At 46.8% G+C, this 24,718-nt stretch overlaps 1 protein-coding gene across 1 annotated transcript in view; it reads right to left on the minus strand.

Annotated features, from left to right (window-relative positions):
- mindy4 (MINDY lysine 48 deubiquitinase 4) overlaps positions 1-24,718 on the minus strand; it is a 204,321-nt gene that overhangs the window by 57,777 nt on the left and 121,826 nt on the right. Inside the window, exons 11-13 of the mRNA XM_033040703.1 lie at positions 23,993-24,056; positions 22,474-22,539; positions 17,956-18,023 (exon numbers count right to left, since the gene is read on the minus strand). Of these exons, the coding sequence (XP_032896594.1) occupies positions 17,956-18,023; positions 22,474-22,539; positions 23,993-24,056 (198 nt within the window). The remainder of the gene's footprint in view (positions 1-17,955; positions 18,024-22,473; positions 22,540-23,992; positions 24,057-24,718) is intronic.

Consider the following 24,718-nt stretch of genomic DNA (forward strand, 5'->3'; position numbering starts at 1 on the left):
ACTGCCACCCAGCTTTGTGTCATCTGCAAATTTGCTAATGTTACTTTGAATTCCTTCATCTAAATCATTGATGTATATTGTAAAAAGCTGTGGTCCCAGCACCGAGCCTTGCGGTACCCCACTTGTCACTGCCTGCCATTCTGAAAGGGACCCGTTATTCCCTACTCTTTGTTTCCTGTCTGCCAACCAATTTTCTATCCATGTCAGCACTCTACCCCCAATACCATGTGCCATAATTTTGCCCACTAATCTCCTATGTGGGACCTTATCAAATGCTTTCTGATGGTCCATTTTTGTCTTTGAACCATTCACTGATGGTGACATCTATTTCCCCTCTATTTACCCTGACTAAACTAGTCAGGATGTTGTATGTAGAAACAATGAACTGTGGATACTGGTTTATTACCAAAGTGCCAAAGTAACTCAGCGGGTCAGGCAGCATCTCTGGAGAAAAAGGATAAGTGACAATTTGGTCAGGGACCCTTCTTCAGAAACGTCACCTATCCTTTTTCTCCAGCGGTGCTGCCTGACCCGCTGAGTTACTCCAGTACTTTGTGTCTATCTTTGATTTTGTATGTGTGTGTCAAATCTTCGCCCAACTTTCTTTACACCAAAATGGACAATTCCAGCTTCTCCAGTCTAACCTTGCAGCTGAAAACACTCACCCCTGGAACCACTCAGAGAGACATTTTCTGCATCCTCATGGCCCTTAACATCTTCCCAAACTGTGGTGACCAGAACTGGACGCAATGGTTCAGTTTTGGCTATGTCAATGTTTTGCATAGGTACAAATGACCGCTTCGCTTCAGGAGTCAAGAGCGTTTAATTGTCATATATACCAAAATGGCACAATGAAATTCTTACTTGCAGCAGCACAACAGGTCTGTAAGCACAATACTCAAAAGTAAACACAATTAAAAAAACGAAATAAACGTTCAATAAAAAACCCCAATATTAACGTAAAACAATACTAAGCACAAGATGTAGTCCCTAGTGCAACCAAGACAGTTCGTCGCTCAGTTTAGTTGGTTTTATCCATCCTTTGCACTTTTTCTCTCTATTTATGAATCTCAGAACCTAATTATGCCTCACTAAAGAAAAAGTGCCATTTAATGCACGTGCTATTGGTATTGCTTATTATTGTCACATGTACTGAGATACAATGAAACACTATGTGTGCTATCCAGTCAAATAATGTTACACATGAGTACAATCAAGCCATGCCCAAGTACGTAGTGCAGAGAGAAAAATACCAGCTTGTAGAACAGCGGTTCTTAACCTGGGGTCGTTTGGGATTTTTCTGGGGGTCATAAATAACATACGAATTTGTTGAGCCCATTTTTAGGAACCTAACAAAGGTACATACCACACACAGTATTTTGTTTGCGTATGCGCGTACGTATACATACAAGAACTGTGTGTGGCCTGGATCATGTGCAGTTGAGGCTCATGCTTGTCAACTGCCGTGTGTTAGCATTCGTGCATGGCCAAACTGTACGAAGGCCTTACATGTGTACCGAGGTACAGTGAATAGCTTTTATTGTATGCTGAACAGTCAGCAGAAAGACAATACATGATTACACAATACAGAAAGACAATACATGAATTGAGCCATTCAGTGGACAAATACAGGATTAAGGGAATAACGTGAATAACGTTTAGTGCAAGATAAGGTCATTAAAATGCAGATGTAAAAAAGTACATAGGCCGCAATGAGGTAGGTTGTGAACTCAGGACACCCTTGGCTTTTACGAGTCCTCCTCAAATACAGGAGGGGTGCCGGAAGACTGAAGGGTGGCAAATGTTGTGCCTCTTTTAAAGTAGGGCTGCAGGGAAAAAGCTGGGAATTATAGGCCAGTGGGCTAATATTGATCTGTATTGGAAAGTTACTAAAGAGTATTCTGAGGGATAGGATATACAGGCATTTGGACGGGCAAGGGCTGATTAGAGATAGTCAGCATGGTTTTGTACGTGGGAGGTTGTGTCTCACAAATCTGATTGATTTTTTTGAAGACATGACCAAAAAGGTTGATGAGGGCAGAGCTGTAGATGTTGTGTACATGGATTTCAGTAAGGCATTCGACAAGGTTCTGCATTGTAGGCTGCTCTGGAAGGTTAGATCACATGGGATCCAAGGAGAGATAGCTGAATGGATAACAAATTGGCCTCATGGAAGGAAGCAGAGGGTGATGGTGGAATGTTGTTTCTCGGACTGGAGGCCTGTGATTAGTGGTTGTGTTTCAGGGTTCGGTGCTGGGCCCGTTACCTTTTTGTCATCTACATCAATGATTTGGATGAGACCATACAGGGCCAGATTAACAAGTTTGCTGATGATACAAAAGTGGGTGGTTTTGCAGATTTTTAAGATGATTGTGAAAAATTGCAGCAGGATCTTGATAGATTGGCCAGTTGGTCTGAGGAATGGTTGATGGAATTTAATAGAGAATTATGAGGTGTTGCATTTTGAGACGTCTAACAAGGGCAGGACCTACACAGTGAATGGTTGGCCTCTGGTTCCTGAGTTCCCGAGCCCCCATTCGCTCTGATGGTACTACAGTCACAGTCACAGTCACAGTCTGGGTAGTGTTGCAGAGCAGAGGGATCTAAGAGTGCAGGTGCATGGTTCCTTGAAGGTCGAGTCGCCGGAAGATAAGGTGGTCAAAAAGGCTTTTGGCACATTGGCCTTCATCAGTCAGTGTATAGAAGTTGGGAGGTCATATTGCAGTTGTATAAGTTGTCCGAGTGTTTCCTAACCAGCAGCCTTGGATAAACCATGCTTCTGAAGACCAAATCCCAGGAATTCAGGTCTGGCGATGCAGAGATCTATAAGAAGTCCAGATACGACCTTGACAAGGACATCAAAAAGACCAAAAGGGACTTCTGCTCTAAGCTGGAGTATGAGGCGGATGTCCAGCAACTGTGGCAGGGCTTGAATGCCATCACAAGATGAAATCAGGAGGCAGCTCAAACGACAGCGAAGCATCACTCCCTGACGAGCTCAATGTGTTCTACGCAAGGTTTGATAGGGAGAATACTGATGTGCCTTCCCGAGCCCCCATTCGCTCTGATGGTACTAGTCACAGAGGTCGACGTCAAAAGATCCTTCAGGGAGGTGAATCCTCGGAAAACGCCAGGGCCTGATGGTATACCCGGTCGAGTTCGCAGAACCTGTGCAGACCAACTGGCTGGAGTTTTTGCGGACATTTTCAGCCTCTCACTTCTGAGGTCTGAGGTCCCCACCTGCTTTAAAAAGGCATCAATAATACCGGTGCCAAGAATAGTAAGGTGACGTGCCTCAACGACTACCGACCAGTGGCACTAACATCGGTGATGATGAAGTGCTTTGAGAGGTTGGTTATGGTGCATATCAACTCCTTCCTTGATAAGAACCTCAACCCACCCACTACAGTAACATCGGTGATGATGAAGTGCTTTGAGAGGTTGGTTATGGTGCATATCAACTCCTTCCTTGATAAGAACCTCAACCCACCCACTACAGTTCACTTACCGCCACAACAGGTCAACAGAGGATGCCATCTCACTGGCTCCCCACTCCGCATTCGACCACTTGGACACTGAAAATACTTACGTCAGGCTGTTATTTATAGACTACAGCTCAGCAATCAATACCAAGTGGCGGTCGGTGTTGCCTTCCGGTCGCGAGGGGGGCCCCCGGTGGGGGTCCCTCTACGCAGGGATTCCCCCCCTGTGCATTGGGGATCTGGGGTGGAGGGTATTGCATCGAGGTGTTCCCTGCAACCTGTTTCTCTCGCGGTTCAGACTCGCCAGCCGCCTGCCACTTTTGCGGGCTGGAAGAGTCTGAGTACCACGTGTACATGGAGTGCGTGAGGCTGCAGCCACTGTTTGAATACCTAAAGGGGCTGCCCCTTGCCTTCTGGCTGCATTTTTCACCCACCATCCTCATCTTTGGACATCCTGTGCGTAGGGGAGAGGGCAGGGCTGAAGATGTCCAGGTTGGGTTGCCACTGGGCCTGGCCAAGCTGGCCATCCGCGAGTCATGGCGCCAGGCGGTGGAGGGCTCTACCCGAGCCGGCTGCCTGCCCGGGTAGGGTTAGAGAGGGAATACGCCCTGTCCACGGGCACCCTGGGGGAGTTCCGGGACCGCTGGGCTCCGCAGGGTGTTGAATGTATCCTCAATAAGGATTGTAACATAGTTGTATAGTAGTTTATCATGGATATATGTTTGTATTGTATTATGGTGGTGGATTTTGGCTTGTTTTATTGTAGTGTAAATATTATTTTTAATAGAATAAATTTTTTTGATTAAAATAAAAAGCTGGTTATGCGAGGAGGTGTGGTGATTCGGAGCTCTCGCTAGACACAAGAACTAGTGTGTTAAAACATCTTTTGGAATTCGGAGGAGGCACAGCGATACATTTAAACATCTTTGAGTATCACTGCAATGTTGCAGAGACTTGTTTTAAAGTTTTCTGCTTGTTTTGGGACTGCGGACAGTCTTATCAACTGACTGTGTAGCTCCTACTACGGTGGCTGGCAACCTGCCAGGAAACTATTTGCACACCAAAAATGGGGAAGAAAATCTTTCTGGACTTTTACACCTGCGTCAATACTACCCCGCTTACTGCCTCGTTGGTGGCCTGTCTGGTTTTCGTGTGGTGTGGGAGGATCTCTGCACCTGTACCGTCTCAACCTCTTTCTGCAACCTTGGAACCTGGAGCTAATTTCTCTTGGCAAGACCGACGGAGGATGGAGGCTTCCAACAACAAGACTGCAGGCAATTCCCTTTCGTTGCCGTAGGAGCGGCGAAGTACACCTGGTATTGCCTGCGAAGGTCAGCAGCTCGCCAGGAACGCAGGAGAGCCGAGATAGCCGGGCGGAGGTGGTGACGCAGCAGTTTTTCGGGCAAGCCGCCATTATCAATGTTGGAGGCGACACCACTTGCCTCCCTCCCACGAACTGTCCTTGTGCCATTGGGACTGTCTGTGTCGCAGGCTTTGTGTAAGTGTTATGTTTAAATTGTAGCACCTGATACTATGCTGGGTCAGTGTTCTGGGGGAGCGCGGCCTTCCAGGAGCTATGCAAAGGGGCTGCTTCAGCTGCTGCTCTGGGGACCCGGTTCTCCATGAGGAACCTGCCTTTCGAGCATGGGGTAAGGTGCTACTTGCCCCCTCATATGAACCTGCAAGACTGCTCGGCTGCCGTGGCCATTGTGGCCAAGCCCACAGGCGTCCTGTACGTGGGAATGATGTTTGGGAAGGCCATGTACTTCCTCAAGTCTGTTGAGGGGGTGAACGCGGCAGAGAGTAAAGGAATCTCAGTGGAGGGAACACTCCTGCAGGTCGAGCCTTTGGCGGCCACCACGCAGCAGGTGGTCCTGTCCAACATCCCGCCCTGCATCACAAATGAGGCCCTCCTTCCCCAACTTCACACCCCGGGGAAGGTACTCACGGTCATCACCCCGATATCCCAGGGGTTCCGCAGGAAGGAGCTGCGGCACGTTCTTTCCCTCCGGCGCCAGCTGATCATGTTGCTAGTAGGAGGAGGTAGTTGACGGGCGCTTCTGTGTCCAGCAGGATGGGCGTGATTTCACCATCTACTGGACATCGGAGCGCCCAAGGTGCCATGCCTGTAAGGAAGTAGGGCATATTCGAAGGAATTGCCCCAAATCCCGGGCGGGGGCCTCCACCTCCGGTGCCGCTAACCCCCATCCCTCCCCTCCCCCCCCCCTCCCACTCCCCCCTGTAGCTGAGTCAGGGAACCCTGGGGTTACCCAGAGGTGGGGGTGGGGAGGGTCAAAAGATGGGGGAAAGGTGGCAAAGAAGATTAAACACATGGGCAACAATACTCCCAGAGACAAGTACGTTCTACCCATCCCATCACCTCCCGTTAGGGAGGCTGCAAGCCCCATAATCCAGCCGGGGGCGGTGGGGATTGGGCGGGTGGAGGGGGTGCCACAGAGGAAGGTTGCTCAGGTGACCCCAGAGTCTGTGAGGTCCTCCCCATTGAAAAAGAGAAGGAGGAATCTCTCTAGGGAGGAGCAGAAGAGGGATGAACAGGAATCCTTCAGGGGTCTGATAACAGGTGGGATGAAGCTGTTCCTGAATCTGGTGATACGTGCTATCAAGCACACGCAACAATATCCACGGTTCCTGCATCTCTTTTTAGAATTGTATCGTTCCCTCGGGTTTGTCCTGCCAATGTGTATCTTTTCACCGTTATAGGTCTTGGAGTCATAGAGTAATATATCAGGGAACCCAAATTTGGCCCAACTCAGCCATGCGGACCAAGATGCCTATCTAAGCCAGTAACAATTGCCTGTGTTTAACCCATGTCCCTCTACACCTTTCCTATTTGTGTACTTATCAAAATGTTGTTTTTAAATGTTGTTATTGTACCTGCCTCAACCACTTTCTGGTGGTTACATTTTAACATCTGTGTGACCATTCAGCCAATTCTACCTCCTCATTGTTTAGCACACTTTGAGTCATCTGCAAATGTGGACATATTTACCCTGTCCACCTTTGTCCAAGTCATTGATGCTCAATACATTAATACACCATACATGGATAGGACAGGTTTAGAGGGATATCGGCCAAATGCAGGCAGGTGGGACTAGTATAGATGGAACATGTTGGCCGGTATGGGCAAATTGGGCCGAAGGGCATGTTTCCTTGCTGTAAGATCGATAATAATATAGCTGCACTCCTAGCACTGATTCTCATACCATTGCTATAGATCTAACCTCCAGCCTGAAATAAAAACATTTACAGCTGCTTCTTGCTTAATACCTTATATCCATTTTCTTATTCATGCTGCTATCCTTTAAGTCCATGGGGCTTAATTATGCGAACAAGCATTTTGTATGGAGCTTGATCGAGTTCCATCTGAAAATCCACACAGGGCGCATTTATAATGTTCCATCCATTGATAAAACTTTTATAAAGTCTATCAAAACAATCTAACCAGTTTAAAGAAATGGATCTGTTCTGGTCTTAATTATCTACTTAAAACAGCTCCACTTGCCAATTCCTGTTTACTCCGATTAGACTCGGCGATTGTTATCGTTTGATTTACTATCTGCAGATCTGAGTACTCGTGAGCTCGGCTCAGTCTTCATCTCAAAGTGTTTAGAAAAATCTATCGAAGTAGATGGACATACAGTATCAGTCTACCCTACAACAGAAGGGGGAGGAGATGAACAGTTTGATACCACAGGGAAAAAATATCTCCTGTGGCGTTCTGCACTGCATCTTGGTGGAACCAGTCAGTTGCTGAAGGTACTCTCAGGTTGACCAGTGTGGAGGGGGTGAGGTGTATTGTCCAAGATGCTCCAGTTTGAGGAGCATCCTCCCCTCCAAGGCCACCCTCCCATGAATCCAACTTTGCCCCAAGGTCATCAGCCTTCCTGATGAGTTTGTTAATCCTGTTGGCGTTCGCGGCCCAGCACACGACAGTGAAGAAGATGGCACTGGGCACCACCGATTGGTAGAACATCTGCAGCATCTCACTGCAGACGTTGAAGAAGCGGGAGCCTTCTCAAAAAGTACAGCCAGCTCTGTCCCTTCTTGCACAGGGCCACAGCGTTCCTGTACGTCTAGTTTACCGTGCAGATAAACTCCAAGGTATTTGTACACTTTGGTAAACTGTACATCCACACCATTGATGGAGACAGGGAACAGGGGTGTTCCTCTCCTCCTAAAGACCACTACTAATACCTTAGTCTTGTCGGTGTTTAGCTGCAGGTGATTCAACCCATACCACTCAACGAAGTCGGTGACTACGCCTCTGTATTCAGCTTCGCTCCCCTCACTGATGCAGCCCACGATTGTAGAGTCATCTGAGAACTTTTGCAGGTGCAGTAGTCCGAGTTATATCTGAAGTCCGAGGTGTAGATGGTAAACAGGAAGGGAGAGAGGACCGTCCCCTGTGGAGCCCCTGTGTTACTCACTACCATGTCCGAGACACAGTTCTGTAGCCTGACATACTGTGGCCAACCAGTCAGATAGCTGGTGATCCAGGTCACCAATGGAGCATCCACCCACATCTTCGTCAGTTTGCTCCCTAGCAGTGCAGGCCAGATGGTGTTAAAGGAACTGGAGAAGTATAAAAACATGACTCTCGTAGTGCTTCCCGGCTGATCCAGCTGAGCATAAGAACGATGGAGCAGGTGGATGATGGCTTCCTCAACACCCATCTTTGTTTGACAAGCGAACTGCTGGGGGTTCAGGTAGGGTTTAACCTGGGGTTGCAGGTGTGTGAGCACCAGCCTCCTCAAGGACTTCATGATGTGTGAAGTCAGCGCCACCGGTCTGTAGTCATTGGAGGAGCTGGGTCATGTCCTCTTTGGTACAGGAACCAAGCAGGATGTCTTCCACGTTACAGGAATCGTCTCCAGGCTCAGGTTGAAGATATGCTGGAGTACTCTGCACAACTGGCTGGCACACGCCTTGTGTACCCCAGGGCTGACACCATCGGGACCCGTGTCTTCGCCTGGGCGGAGTCTGCTCAGTTCTTTCCTCATCTGCTCAGCCTTGATGGTCAGGGGCGGCAAAGGAAGTGGACCAGGGGGATTGAGAGGGACAGTGTGTCGGGGAGCCGGGGGAAGGGTGGGCAGAGACCCCACCATCAAATCTATTAAAAAAAGGTTTAACTCGTTGGCCCATTCCTGTTGCTTTCCCTCCCCAGGCCACTGGTCATCTTGTAGCCTGTAATGCTCTTTATACCACTCCACACATCCCTCATGTTGTTCTGCTGAAGTTTCAGCTCCAGCTTCCTCCTGTAGTCATCCTTGCTCTGTCTCAGTCTGGCCTTCAGGTCTTTCTGCATCCGTTTCACCTCCTCCCTGTCACCATTTCTGAAGGCCCTCTTCTTCTGGTTGAGAAGGGCCTTTATCTCACTGGTGACCCAGGGCTTGTTGTTGGGGAAACAGTGTACAGTCTCCTCAGTGACAACACAGAACTTTATGTATCTGGTAACACAGTCCGTGAGTCCATCAATATCCTGTCCTTGGGGACTAGAGAGTGCGCCCCAGTCTGTGAACCTCATACCAGCCCTGTAGAGCGTCACAGGCTTCCTGTGACCACCTCTTTACTGACAGGGTTTGTACAATTGGAACAGCTATAAATTCAAGGACTTTTCAAGGTCCAAAAACCTCATTTTCAAGGATCCAGCAAACACTGATGGTTAATCAGAGACTTGTATATAAATTGCTATGTATTGGATGATTTGATTCAGTACCAATTAAAAGTAAGTAAGAAGGTTGGATGGTCACCATCTCAGATTTGATTGAAAAGCATGTTTTGCACACCACAGGTAAAAATAACTCAGGAGAAAAATCAAATTTCAAATTCCTTTGAAGTTATGAACCATTGATATAGCTCGAATTATTGCCAAATGCCCATTGGAATTTGGAGGAGACCTTGTTTTCTGTTGTGTTACTTGTGTGCTCTGATGTACAGACACTGATTTTCAGGGAAATCTGAGAAGGTGATCAGTCAATCCATTAGTCCAGGTTGCACAGCACGACACTAAACTACATACTAATTACACACGAGATGGTTAACATATCTATATTCGTACTTCAATAGAGTACTTCAAATGGTCCATTTTCTCATCTGTTAGTTGTTCAATCTGAAATCATGATAATGGCAAACTTTGCTTTTCAACCCTGTACTGTCCATGCCTGCTTCAAATTCTCCACTATTGTCCCTGTACCCAAAAATACAAGGATTATTGGTTTTAATGACTACAGGCCTGTCGCACTGACCTCTGTCGTAATCAGGCATGAGACAGGAAAATACTGAAAATAGACTAAGAGAGATGGGGGTCTAGGAGGCATTGCCCCCTGGTAGGGTTCCAAGGCAATTGTACCTTGAAATGACACCGTTTTCTTGCCTGTTTACCCTTAATTTATACTGTCAGTTTTTTATTGTACCTTAAAATAACACATTTTACTTGCTTGTCACTTCTTAATTTACACAGAAAATTTGTGATAATCATACCTTAAAATGACACCAACTCCTTGCTTGTTTACACTTGTCATATTGAAAATATTTTATTACGCCTACACCTACTTGTAACATGATACCTGTTCCTTGCTTGTTTACTCTAATTAGAGAGAAGTATCCATTACAGAGGAAATTTTTGATAATTTTTTGGTAATTAGACCTTGAAATGACACAATTTTCTTGCTTCTTTACCCTTAATTTATACTGGTTTTTTTTTAAAATTATACCTTACAACAGGGGCCTCCAAACTTTTCAGCATGAGGCCACGTTATATATTTGGCACATTTATAAAGAAATGTTGGTTTTATACATTTTATGAACTCAAAAAAGAACTTAAGTAAAACAAATTCAAAACAAAACATGTAGCCACCAATCAAGGTTAACCAACGAAATCATAAAGATTTATGCAACTACATTAATGGGAAGGATGGAACTGCTTTTTTGATTTCAAAATTTCAATGAAACCCTCAACTTCATAGCCGACAGCAAACTGACGTGTAAGTTCCCGCACTACCCAGTGTTGCAGTGCTAATTTTTTATGTGCCGGAGCTGTCAAACAAGGGCGGCATTTCAGGTTTTGCTTGGTAGGGGCGGGGGGGGCGGCGGGAGGGGGGGAAAGCTAGTCTCCCAAGAGGGTCAAACAAGGTTATTGTCTATCCTCAATTCACCCTGACTCTCCCGCAGCTCTGGGCCTTCACACACACACGCGCACTCCCACGCGCGCGCACTTCCAAGCGCACGCACTCCCACGCGCGCACACTCACACGCGTACTCCCACGCGCGCACACCCACGAGCACACTCCCACGAGCACACTCCCACGCGCACACTCCCACTCACACTCCCACTCGCACACCCCCACACATACCCACTCACACATACCCACTCCGCCGACCCTCGCCTCTCCACCGGCCACCAGTGGGCCAGAGCCATCATCTCACCAGAGTTCCAGGCTCAGCACGAGGCCCACAACCTCCACGATGCAGACAACACGTGGTCTGACACTGCTGGGTCCTAGTGCTCCTTCCCTCCCTCCGACAGGTAACATCGTTAACAAACATATCTAACAATGTTTCCCGAATTTTATTAAAAATACACATTATAAACTTAATGAAAAAACTCCACATTACTCTGCATGAATTAATACTTTTATCATAAAAAGCTAATTTTCAAGGACTTTCCTGTGATAAATCCAAGGATTTTGAAAGGCCTTGAAAAACAGGGTTTCAAATTACAGGACTTTCAAGGACCTTCTGGGGGCCCTGCAATGACCTTGTGGTCACAGGCAGCCTCTGGACCATTGGCTTATACCTGCGTAGGAGGTGAACCATGTTGTGGTCAGATATTCCCAGTGGCGGAAGGGCTAAGGAGCTGTATTGGAAGGAACTGCAGATACTGGTTTAAACCGTAGACATTAAAAGTTGGAGTAACTTGGCGGGACAGGCAGCAAATCTGGAGCGAAGGATTGGGTGACGATTCAGACCAAGAGAAGGGTCTCGATCCAAAACGTCACCCATTCCGTCGGTCCGTCCAGAGATGCTGCCTGTCCCGCTGAGTACTCCAGCATTTTCATATCCTTGGTGGGACAGTCAACAAACTGAGTGGAAGTGGGTAGGTAGCGTCCAAAGTCACGAGATTGCAATGAAAGCACTCGGGTGTTGTGTCTCCCGGTGACTGTGTGGATGATGTCACTCGTGCGCAGCAGGTTGGTGGACGGAGGAATGCAAACAGCCGCCACAATGACGTGTGACAATTCACTGGGCATATAGTATGGACGGAGACCCACAGCCATCAGTTCAATGTCTGGACTACACATGCGTTCCTTAACCGTGGGGATGTTGCACCATTTGTTGTTAATGAGAATAGCAAGTCCCCCACCTTTACACTGGTCACTCTCTCTGCAGTCCCTATTCGCCCGAACAGTCTGAAAGCCGTCCACACTCGCATTAGACTCAGGGATGTCTTTGTGCTTTTTGCGAACGCTCCGCTCCTTCAACATCTGCAGTAGGATGCTGCAGATGTTCTACCAATCGGTGGTAGACAGTGCCACCTTCTTTGCTGCCGTGTGCTGGGGCAGCATGGCGAAGGCCGCGGACTCCAACAGGATTAACAAGCTCATCAGGAAGGATGGCTCTGTCCTGGGGGAGGAGTTAGATTCATAGGAGGTGGTCTTTAGAGGGGAGAATGCTCCTCAAACTACTGAGCATCTTGGACAATTCAGTTCACTACTAGTCAACCTGAGAAGTACCATCAGCCACAGACTGGTTCAATCAAGATGCAGTACAGAACACCACAGGAGATCCTTTTTCCCTGTGGCTCCGCCCCCTTCTGTCATTGTGTACACTGACGTCCTACCTCCACCCCCCCCACCCTACCCCCCATCCCCCCTCCCAAAATCTTTACACATCCCCAATCTTTTCCACTCATCACTTCAATTTCATGTTTCATGTGTCTTGTGTTTTATGACTGTTGGCAGATCAATTTCCCTCCAGGGATCAATAAAGTTCTATCGTATCGTATCGTATGATAGTGTCAGTGTGCAGGGATCGCTGGCAGCATGGACTCGGCAGGCCGAAGGGCCTGTTATCTTGCTGTATCTCTAAACGAAACAGCAAGAGTCGATCTTCTAAAATCTCACATGATATCTTGTAATTATTTTCACGGGTTGGAGGAATAAGGGACAGTTGATTAATTTGTCACAAGGACAATTCTATGCAGAGGGAGAAAGACATCTGTTGAGCTTTACTTTTAGCATGCGAACAATGTTAAGAATTACTGTAAAGGATCATTTACATCATTAGTTTGCCCCAGATGCTGACTTCTATGCACCCATTACTGCCATCGTATACACTTGTGCTAAAGGGAATCAAGATTAAGTGTCTGTCATTGTCCAGAGAGCCACATTTCTCACATGCTTGCAGCATGCGGACAGGGCAGTGTGATGCAAAGCTAGCTTGGAATGCTACTGTTTATGTTAGTTAAAATGCACAGTCATCAATGTTTTGTATTAATCATCTGGAACGAGCTGACTGCTGGACAACCGTTCATTTGCTCAAAGATAGCTATCTTTCTGAACCTAATTTGGTCACATTGGGAAGAAACATTTAAATAACTACTAGACCAAGTGCAGTCTGCTCCTCCAACGCAAGATTCCACCATTCACCCGTTCCCCCAAAGCAAGCCGTTCCTCCAATGCAATATTGCACCACTCACGCATAGCCCCCAACTGCGCAAGCGCGGCTCATTTCTCCTCATCCCCCAGCAGTTCTTCCTCCTCCACCATCCCTCTTCAATCCCTAGAGAGGGAGGCGGGTAGAGAGGGAGGGGGGGCAGAGAGGGAGGGGGGCAGAGAGGGAGGGGGGTAGAGAGGGAGGGGGTAGAGGGAGGGTGGTAGAAAGGGAGAGGGGCAGAGAGGGAGGGGGGTAGAGGGAGAAGGTAGAGTGGGGGGGAGGGAGGGTAGAGAGTGAGAGGGAAGGGGGCAGAGAGGGAGGGCGGTAGAGAGGGTGGGAGTGAGTGTAGATAGGGAGGGGGCATCTCCCTCCTCCACACCCCCCCCCCCCCCATCTCCCTCTACCGCCCCACTCCCCACCCCATCTCCCTCCTCATTTCCCTCATCCTCCTCCCCTAACTCCCATTCCCTGCCCCAGGTCGTAGAGCAGCACCAGGGCCTGGAACTCGGCCTGGTTCTCGTACTCGGCCCGGCCCGGCCCTGGCTGTAGACTCCAGCCATCAGCTCGGCCGCCGCCTGGGCTCCAGTGGGCTCGTCCCTGACCCCGGACGCAGGCTCATACTTGGTTCCAGCGGCGGCTGCTTTTTCGGCCCCGGTCATGGCCCCATCCCAAGCCCCGGGCTCGGCTCTCACTCCAGCTCCAGCACCAACATCATCCTCGCCGTCGGGCGTCGGCCGCCACGCGAGTGTGCTGGAGTGCCCCTCCCTCCCGGTGTGTCCCATCCTGCCTTGCGAGTGCATTGTGACGTCACTCGGGTGTGCTGGAATGCCCCTCCCTCCCGGAGTGTCCCGTCCTGCCTTGCGAGTCCCTTGTGAAGTGAGTTGGGGGGGGGGGGGGTTTGATATAGGTGGGAATGTGACGGGAAGATGTTTATTGCGTCGACGGGAAAAATCTCACTAGGATGTGTCAAAAAGTAGCCCACCATTTTCAAGACAATAGGATGATCAGACACACACACACACACACACACACACACACACACCCCCCCCCCCACAAACAAGCCAAAGAGTTTTAGTATTATATAGATCAGATATAAAAGATAATCACATGTGTACACGATTGAAAACATTGAACCTGAGAAAGAAGAGAAATTGCTGTTTGGCTTTTCCAAGCTTAAGTCTCAGACTATTTAGTTATAACATACAGTAGAACAGTGCAGCACAGGAACACAATGTTTATGCTGAACTTGAAGTCAAGTTAAACTGATCTCCTCTGCCTGCATATGATCCATATCCCTCTATCCCTTGCATATCCAAAAGCCTCAAACACCACTAAGGTGTCCGCTTCCACCACAAACTCGGGCAGTGTGTTCTGGGCACCCACTACCTTCTGTGTAAAAAAAGCCCTGCCACACACATCTCCTTTAAACTTTGCCCCTCTCACCTTAAAGCTATGCCCTTTGGTCTTTCACATTTCCACCCTGGGGAAAATGGTTCTGACTGTCTACCCTTTCTTTGCCTCATAACTTCTTTAACTAATGCTAGACTAGATCACAACTAAGACAGTTGTGATAGAAAAGAATTATAATTTACGTGACAACTTTCACAATGTCAAAATGTTTTAAATGTTGGCCAATTTTGGAGAGGAGCAGGCACCAGTGGTGGGGGGAGGAGGAGGAGGGGATGGGACAGTGGGGGGGGGTGGGGGGGGGGGAGCCACGTCTGCTGACCTTCGGGTCGCCGCCGCTTACTTCCCCCCCTCCCCCCCTCCACCACCTCCTCCTTCTCCCCTAGAGCCTCCAACATACTCCATCTCGGAAGCAACAGCAGGTGAGAGGGAAAGGGGGCCCATGGTGACCGAGAGGGCACACAGAAACGCAAAGTGCTTGAGTAACTCGGCCAACTGAATCGATTTGAGGGAGGGTCCCAAGGTCATCTATCCATATTCTCCAGGGATCCTGACCCACTGAATTACTCCAGCTCTTTGGGTCCTTTCGGTGGGTTAAGAAGGGCTCGCTGGTGCACTTTGTGAGTTGAGAGTGCAGTCTGATGCCAGGGCTTTAAACGGCCGTGGAGACGGTGGGAGCAGCAGATGGGTCTGCGGGTCCATCCACTATGTCCGACATCTGATATAAGGGGGGTCGTTAAAACGAGTGTTTACTGTATTGTCTTTGCATAGCAGCTAAAAGAGAAGATTAATAATAATGGATGGGATTTATATAGCGCCTTTCTAATACTCAAGGCGCTTTACATCGCATTATTCATTCACTCCTCAGTCACACTCGGTGGTGGTAAGCTACTTCTGTAGCCACAGCTGCCCTGGGGCAGACTGACGGAAGCGTGGCTGCCATTCTGCGCCTACGGCCCCTCCGACCACCACCAATCACTCACACACATTCACACACATTCACACACAGGCAAAGGTGGGTGAAGTGTCTTGCCCAAGGACACAACGACAGTATGCACTCCAAGCGGGATTCGAACCGGCCACCTTCCGGTCGCCAGCCGAACACTTAGCCCATTGTGCCATCTGTCGATGAGAGCATGGTCTTTCATGACGGAGTGACATGACCATAAAGCACGCTCGCCACTCACAACGCCATCTCTGGCCACTCAGGGAATTTCAACTGAGCTCTCGTAATTTTGTCCAGATTACAGGGGTGAGTGGTCCATCAATTGCTGGAAAATCGGTGTTCAACCTGGACCTTAAAAATAACCCAACTCCAAATATTTTGAGTGGATACATCTTTATTGGTGGTTGCCAAGAATTAAGGGCCTGTACCACTTTCACGACCTAATTCACGACCTTTTTTACTCGTGGACATTTTTCATCATATTGGAAAAAACGCCCCGACCTACTTGTTGTCACGAGTAGCTACGACTAGCATCACGACCTACTTACGACCTCGTGACGACCATGCTGCGCGTCAAGGGCAAACTCGGCAGAGGTCGTAAATTAGGTTGTGAAAGTGGGACAGGCCCTTTACAGGATTGGGGAATCAAGGGCATAGGTTTAAGATGAGAGGGGAGAGATTAAATAGAACCAGTGGGGCCATTTTTTCACATGGGCACATGGAATAAGATGCCAGAGGAAGTCATTAAGGCAGGTACAATAACAACAATTAAAAGACATCTGGGTATGTACATGAACAGGAAAAATTTAGGAAAATATGGGCCAAACATGGGTATATGATACCATCTTAGATGGGCATATTGACCAGCATGGATGAGTTGTTTCCATGCTGTACATCAAAGATTCAGAAAAGGTATCCCCAAATGAATATCTTGATGCATTGCTGATAGAAACAGAAGTGGAAAGTCAAGTTAGGAAAGACATAATCCTTAATGGATTTATTTATGGCAACAATAAAACTTTTAGCTGTAATGCAGGACACCGGAGGCTTGACTCAAGTGATACTTATATGATGGATTGGAAAGTTTTATCAGATAAAAGATGGCCTGTGTCTTAATATCTAAAAAGGTCATCAGCATAACTAACAGCATAATTTAAAAGCATTTAGTGGTGCCTCATTGCCTGGTCCAGACACATTAGAGCAACACTTATTGCTCTCATTAACGTGAAAATATTTCCACATTGGAATTTAGAGATATAGTTAATGTCAGTGGCAAGAAGGTCATCAGATAATGTTCAAAATAAATGTTAGCTGAACGAGGGAGGTTGCACACAAACCATTCGTCTTCACACTGTCTCAATGAACTGAACTGTATTAATTATTTATCGGTTATTCAAACCTGTAGAAAATATCTTTACTGAGCTTTCTATCAAGTCGGCACATAAATGGTAATTTAATTTTACAATTCCCACCAGAAATTACTTAAATTGCAGACACTGCCATTCCTTCAAGATCTCATCAGGGACAAACTTAGCCTCTTGAGGGATCACAATTTTCCTCAATGCCGTCCGTATCCTTAGCGACCTAGACAAAAAGCTTTATTGGAATTCTATCCACAAACATGTCTGCCTTTCTCTAGTTTCGAATGCTTCTGAACACCTACTTTTCTGATCATGCGTTGCTCTTCCTTCCAAATACCCATCCGCAATTCTTGCTACATTTTGTACAAGAGTGAATACAGGCCCACCACGGATTTTCCATCAACTGGTGGTCAGGACAAAATTATGAGAGTTCACTTGAAACCACCACCCCCCCCCCCACCCCCCCCCCCCCCCCCACCCCAAACGGAAGTGCCCCAAAAGTGTGGCGCCAACATCGGGTGAAGCAGCCAAACTCAACCTCACCGGGACTTCTGTTACCTGTTTTTGCTCTGTACTGTTTTATGTTCTGTGCATCTTGCACTCAATCAAAATACAAAAATTAAGCTGATTACTGAGGATCCCAATAGCTGGAAATTAAAACCAGTGTTTGCACAGATTCTTTGGTCTGCTATTAGTTTTTCACCTGCTTCTGCAATCCCATCCCATATCAGAAAAACACATTTCAATGGTTTACCTCATGGAGAAAAAAAATCATAGTCCTACAATAATAAACACAGAAGGAGATGGCTGGAGGCCCACAAGAGCCTGGAACTTGCCTTGAACAGGCACCGCTCATAAGAACTGGAACGTGGACTTTAAAAATGGCACCAAAACATGGCCTCTTGCATGCGGCCTTAGTAGACTATTTCTGTATACTTGCTAATCGGGGATCGGGGGTATGGAAATACTCTACTGGAATGTCTGCAAGGTAAGGAATTTCACTGTGTTAGCACTTCGCACATGTGACAATGAAAGCACCATTCAACAGAAATCTTTGTTAAAAGAAGCACAGCAGAGTACTCACAAGTCAATGGATCTGGATAAAATGGCAGACAGGGTCAGAAGAATGCAGCCAAACGGTCCAATCTCAAACTATAATACAGATCAAGGAAAATAAAAACAACAAACTTCATCTTTCTGCTTTTGAAACCACACACATCAGCTCACATGCTTTGACAAAACAGATCTATAACTATAGATATAAACTACCCAAGCAAAATACGAGGTGCTGTTCCTCAAATTTGCGCTTGGCCTCACTCTGATAATGGAGGAGGCCTAGGGCAGAAAGATCAGAATGGGAATGGGAGGGGCCCTGATCAACTCATCAACTCCCTGTTCAAGTCGTCTCTTCCCACCCAAACCACCCCCTCCCCAGGTACTTTCACTTGCAACCGCAGGAGATGCTACATCTGTCCCTGTACCTCCCCCCTCGACTCCAAGGACAGTCTTTTCAGGTGAGGCCGAGGTTCACATGCACCTCCTCCAACCTCATCTACTGTATCCGCTGTTCCAGGTATCAACTCCTGTATATCGTCTGGCTGAACACCTCCGCTCAGTCCGCCTTAACCTACCTGATCTCCCGGTTGCTCAACACTTTAACTCTCCCTCCCATTCCCAATCTGACCTTTCTGTCCTGGGCCTCCTCCATTGTCAGAGTGAGGCTCAGCGCAAATAGGAGGAACAGCACCTCATATTTCGCTTGGGCAGCTTACACCCCAGCGGTATGAACATTAACTTCTCTAACTTCAAATAGCCCTTGCTTTTCCTCTCTCTCCATCCCCTCCCCCTACCCAGTTCTCCCACCAGTCTTACTGTCTCCGACTAGATTCGATCTCTGTCCCGCCCACTCCCGACATCAGTCTGAAGAAGGGTCTCGACCCGAAACGTTACCCATTCCTTCTCCCCAGAGATGCTGCCTGTCCTGCTGAGTTACTCCAGCATTTTGTGTCCACATTCCCTTTAACATATTCCCCATCACATATATATCCAGTTCAACTGAGTGGTGGGTGTGTGGAACAAGCTGCCAGAGGTGGACAAAAGTGCTGGAGAAACTCAGCGGGTGCGGCGGCATCTATGGAGCGAAGGAAATAGACAATGTTTCGGGCCGAAACCCTTCTCCAGAGGAGGTAGTTGAGGCAGGTACTAGCAGAGTCTAGCCAGGTAGAATGCCTGATATTGCACTGAAAATTTAATGCTACTCCATCCAACCTGAGTTCCATCCCTGAGCAGAAGAGGCCACGGAACAATTGGAAGCTTTAAAACGTCTCATGGCAGAGTGGTAAAGAAGGCATATGGTAAGCTTATTTTAGTCAGGAAGTCACGATGCAGGTCTATAAGACTTTGGTTAGACCCACATTGGAACATTGAGTGAAGTTCTGGTCATCCCATTACAGGGAGGTTGTGGAAGCTTTATAGAGGGTGGATATGAGATTTACCAGAACACTGCCTAGATGCAAGGACAAATTTGGTTTGTTTTTTCTAGAATGCCAGAGGTTGAAAGGAGACCTGAAAGAAGTACTGTATATAAAATCATGAGAGGTAGAGTCAGAACCTTTTTACCAGGGTGGAAATGTCAAAGATTAGAGAGCATGGCATTAAAGTGAGAGGGACAAAGTTTAAAGGAGATGTGCAGGGTAATTGTTTTTACATAGTTAGTAGCGTCAGCAACATGGCGACTCTTTGTATACTGCTTCAGAGTATTCTACTATTCTTACACTATAATCGTTGCACTCTTGTACTCTTACACAGTAAGAAGTACTGAATTGTAAGCAAAATAAGGAATTTAACTGAACCCAGGTATTAACAATAAAGTACCATTGAACCAGTGGGTGCCTGTAACACGCTGCCAGGAGTGGTGGTGGAGGCAAATACGACAGTGGTGTTTAAGAGGCTTTCAGATAGGCACATGAATATGAAAGGAATGGAGCAGTATGGATCAAGTATAGGCAGAAATTAGTTTATCTTTGCATTATGTTCGACACAGATATTATGGGCTGAAGGGCCTGTCCCTGTGCTGTACTGTTCTGTGATACGACAAAGACTGTTTCAATGGTCAATGGCGACAAACCAACGATAAAATAATCACAGTAACAAAAAGAGCACACATTTCGCGATGTAGGGAATTGAATTTCTAATTCAAGGGGAACCCTTGGGAAAAGATTTTGCATCATAAGCCATAGGAGCAGAGGTACGCCTTTTCGGCCCATTGAATCACGGCTGATCTCTTTCCTCTCTCAACCCCATTCTCCTGCCTTCCCCCATAACTCCCGACACCTTGACTAATCAAGTATCTGTCAATCTCTGCCTTAAAAATACCCCACGACCATAGCCATCTGTGGTTCCACAACTCACCACCCTCTGACTAAAGAAATTCCCCATCTCCTTTCTAAAGGTACGTCCTTTTATTCTGAGGCTGTGGCCTCTGGTCCTACTCACCCACCAGTGGAAACATCCTCTCCACATCCACTCTACCCAGGCCTTTCACCATTTGTTTTAACAACAGTTAAGTATTTAACAGGGGTAAAGGTCAAGGTTTGGGATTTGATTCGACGGTTTATTTGGCAAATGGCTGCATTCTGTGCCGCAGATTTAAAGTAGATTTGAGTTGGAAACATTTTTTTTCTGCAAAGTTCCTTGTGAAAATAAAAACAGGCAAAACAATCATGCAAGCCACATAACACCCAGCTTAATGTTGATGACAGGAACATCTAGACAGCACACACACAGTGGGGTCTGTGCTCCACAATAAACATGACACACATCAATACGAGAGCTTGGCTCATGTAGTGTTTACTCCAAGCAGTGTGCTAGGTAATTTGATGCAATCGCACTGACCGATATTGTCTGTGCCGTGTGAGGTTACAGCATTCTTCCAGGAATAACTGCATGCTTCTGTAATGCCCGCTTGATGCATCTCTTACTGTGCCAGCAGTACAACCAACTCATTAAATGCCAGCAAAAACACTTCAACCAGAAACAAATGTCATTGATGATGGAAAATGCTCCGCAGAACCCACTGTGGTATTGGTATTGATGTGTACCATGTCTATTGTGGAGCACAGACCCCACTGCATCGCCCTCATCAACATTAAACTAGGTGTTATGTGGTTTGCATGATTATTTTGCCAGTTTGTTTTAAGGAAGTTCTGCAGAGAAGGGGCAGCACAGCGGTAGAGTTGCTGCTTTACAGCCCCAGAGACCCGGGTTCCATCCTGACTATGGGTGGTGTCTGTACGGAGTTTGCACATTCTCCCTATGACTGCGCAGGTTTTCTCCAAGTTTCCGCCCACACTTCGAAGTCGCGCAGGTTTGTAAGTTAATTGGCTTTGGTAAAATTGTAAATTGTCCCTAGTGTGTAGGATAGTGCTAGTGTACGGGTGATCGCTGGTCGGCACAGACCCGGTGAGCCGAAGGAGTTCTTTCCGAGGTGTATCTCTGAAGTCTAAAGACTAAAAGATGTTTCCAATTAAAGGCACGTCAAAGTCTGTAACTCTAAAGGCAGCCATTTGCAAATAAACCATCAAATAAATTCCAAGCCTACCTCGAGAAATGAAAATCTAACGACAATGCGACAAAGCAAAATGCCCTTGCAACTTTACAGAGCAAAGGGCAAACAACTGAGGGATGGGTTGCCAAAGGCAATTCAGGAAAAGAGAGCTGCAGAGATGTTTATTATTGTCACGTGAACTGAGGTACAGTTAAAAGCTTTTTGTTGTGTGCTATCCAGTCAGTGGAAACTATACATGATTACAATCAAGGTGTCCACAGTGTACTCATAACATTCAGTGCAAGATAAAGTCCAGTAAAATCCATTAAAGAAATTTGAAGGTCTCCGATAAGGTAGATGGGACGTCAGAACCAACGTTCTCTAGTTGGTTGAGAGAATTCCAGATCTTGGGGGATCATGGGCACAGCCCGTAAGCATGAGTTGAAGTGAATGGGAGACTCAGCATTGGAAGACCAAAGTTTAGTTTAGTTTCGTTCAGAGATACAGCGTGAAAACAGGCCCTTCGGCCCACTAAGTCCACACCAACCAGTGATCACCCGTACACTAGTTCAATCTTACACACGAGGGAAAATTTGCAGAAGCCAATTAACCTATGTCTTTAGATTGTGGTAGGAAACCAGAGAAATCCCATACGGTCACAGGGAGAACTTGCAAACTCTGTACAGACAACACCCGAGGTCAGGTTCGGTCCCTGGTCTCTGGCGCTGTGAGTTGGCAACTCTGCCGCCGCGTAACGGTGAGGCCTGTGCGTTGTTGGGATGATGGAGTGAGGCTTTAGAGAATCCTGAAAGCCATTGGTAGCCCGGAAACTGATATAGGCAGGGATCCTGGGTGAGTGGTACCTGATGAGGCTGGGTTATAGGCAGCAATTATATAAGCTCAAGTTTCTAAAAGCTTTGTCAGCCCCTACAAGGCACCCTAAACTTGAAACCATCTTTCACACACCACATTGAATGAATGTTGGGCAATTCTAGCAATTATTTTGGTTTAATTTAAAGTGCTCAGGAAGGCAAATCAAAAAGAGACAGTTCAAACCTGGCCAACATTTTGCTGTAGAAAAGTGGTCAGATCTTTGAAGTTTGTCAGCGTATTCAGTATAATCTGAAAGGGAACAAATACCACTTATTACTTCAATAAAATAAGTTAGGAATGGTGAGAAAAAAGCTTTCCAAATAGTTGTGATCAATCGCACTCTTGAGTGATTAAATATAACACTGTATATTACCAATTTTAGTAACAGAATCTTTCACTGACAGTCTGCAAATGCCAGGTGTTCAACATTGGTCTGTTCACAAGCTAGTTCCATTTTACAACCTTGGGATGTAATTCAAAATACTTAATCAGCACCAAAATCTATCTGGGGAGAGGTGGTGGGGCCTGGGTAGAGTGAATGTGTAGAGGATGTTTCCACTAGTGAGAGAGAGGAGGAGCAAAGGCCATGGCCTCCGAATAAAAAGACATACCTTTAGAAAGGAGATGAGGAGGAATTTATTTTGTGAGTAGCTGGTGAATCTATGGAATTTATTGCCACAAACGGATGTGGTGACTGTCAATGGGCATTTTTAAGGCGGAGATTAACAGATTCCCAATTTGAAAGGTTGTCAGTGTTTATGGGGAGAAGGCAGGAGAATGGGGTTGAGAGGGAATGATAGATCAGCCACGATTGAATGGTGGAATAGATTTGATGGGCCAAATGACCTAATTCTGTTCCTAGAACTTATGAATTTATGATCCAAGAGATTCAGACGAGGAAACAAAGAACTGCAGATGCTGGTTTACAAATGAGGACAGAAAGTGCTGAGTAGCTCAACGGGTCAGGCAACATCTCAGAACATGCATATGTGACGTTTCAGATCAGGGACCCTTCTTCCAATGTTTAGATGAAGCCTGTGTTTCACATCTGATCCAAATGACAATAACTCTGCCGACCTCAATACTGCTTTGGAGTGCCAGCTTTGAGCTCAGATCTCTAGATTGGGATAGCTACCTGACCACCTGGCTTAAGGAGTGAGATGGCCACCCCAAAATAGAGTCACACAACACGAAAACAGGCCCTTCCGCCCAACGTGCCGACCAAGCTGCCCCATCTATACTAGTCCCACCCGCCCGTGATTGGTCCGCATCCCTCTATGAACCTTTCCTGGCCATGTACCTATCCAATGTCTTTCAAATGGTATTAGAGTAACTGCCTCAACTACCTCCTCTGGCAGCTTGTTCGATACACCCACCACTCTCTGTGTGAAAAAGTTGCCCCTCAGATTCCTATTAAAACTTAAACCCTCTCCTCTTAAACCTATGCCCTCTGGTTCTTGATTCTCCTACTCAGGGTAAAAGACTCTGTGCAATGATTCTACCTATTTCCTTCATGATCTGATAAATCTCTAAAAGATCACCACTGAAAGGGAACAGTGAGATGTGCGTCCAGCCCCGGGCAGGTGTGATTTCTGGTAGCGGGTACAGTCAGCATGGTCATTATTGAACATGCTTTTACCACCCTCACACTTGGCAATGCCTTTCCTTCAGAACAATATTTAAATCTGCAAAGGAGACATACCGTTTCGACAGTCCCATCAGCTTTATATTTTCCAGCTGGGGTAAACTGTTGTCTTCCTGTTGACCTGGAACAGAAGGTTATATATGTAAACTAGCATGCAGTGGGCAACTATTCTTGTATGGGGATTGGTATACAGTTGGTGATAGCCACCTCATTCAAACAGACCCCCACACACACACACACAGCCACAATCACACACATTCAAATAGAGCCACACACAAGCACACACATCAATTTACACAGTGCCATATACACACATAAAGAGCCACATGCACACACACACCCTCCCATTCTCACAAATCGACATACACACATAAGCCCATTCACACAAAGAGTGACATAAACACACGCCCATTCATACAGAGCCACATTCACACACCATCCCATTCTCATAGAGCAACATACACACATACGCCCATTCATACAGAGGCACATACACACACCATTCCATTCATACAGCCACACACACACACCATCCCATTCTCATAGAGCAACATATACACACACACACGCCCATTAATACAGAGCCGCATACATACACAGACGGAGCTATAAACGTACATATATTTGCACAGTCACACACGCACACATACACACATGTATTAGATACAGGTGGGGCCACACATACAGCCACTCACACCTGTATACACACAGATCCAGACTCACATACATAGTTGGGGTGGGAGATTGCTACCTTCACGTGATCCGCCTTGTTTCGACGAATAC

Source organism: Amblyraja radiata, chromosome 2, assembly GCF_010909765.2.
Source record: "Amblyraja radiata isolate CabotCenter1 chromosome 2, sAmbRad1.1.pri, whole genome shotgun sequence".
NCBI lineage: Eukaryota > Metazoa > Chordata > Chondrichthyes > Rajiformes > Rajidae > Amblyraja > Amblyraja radiata.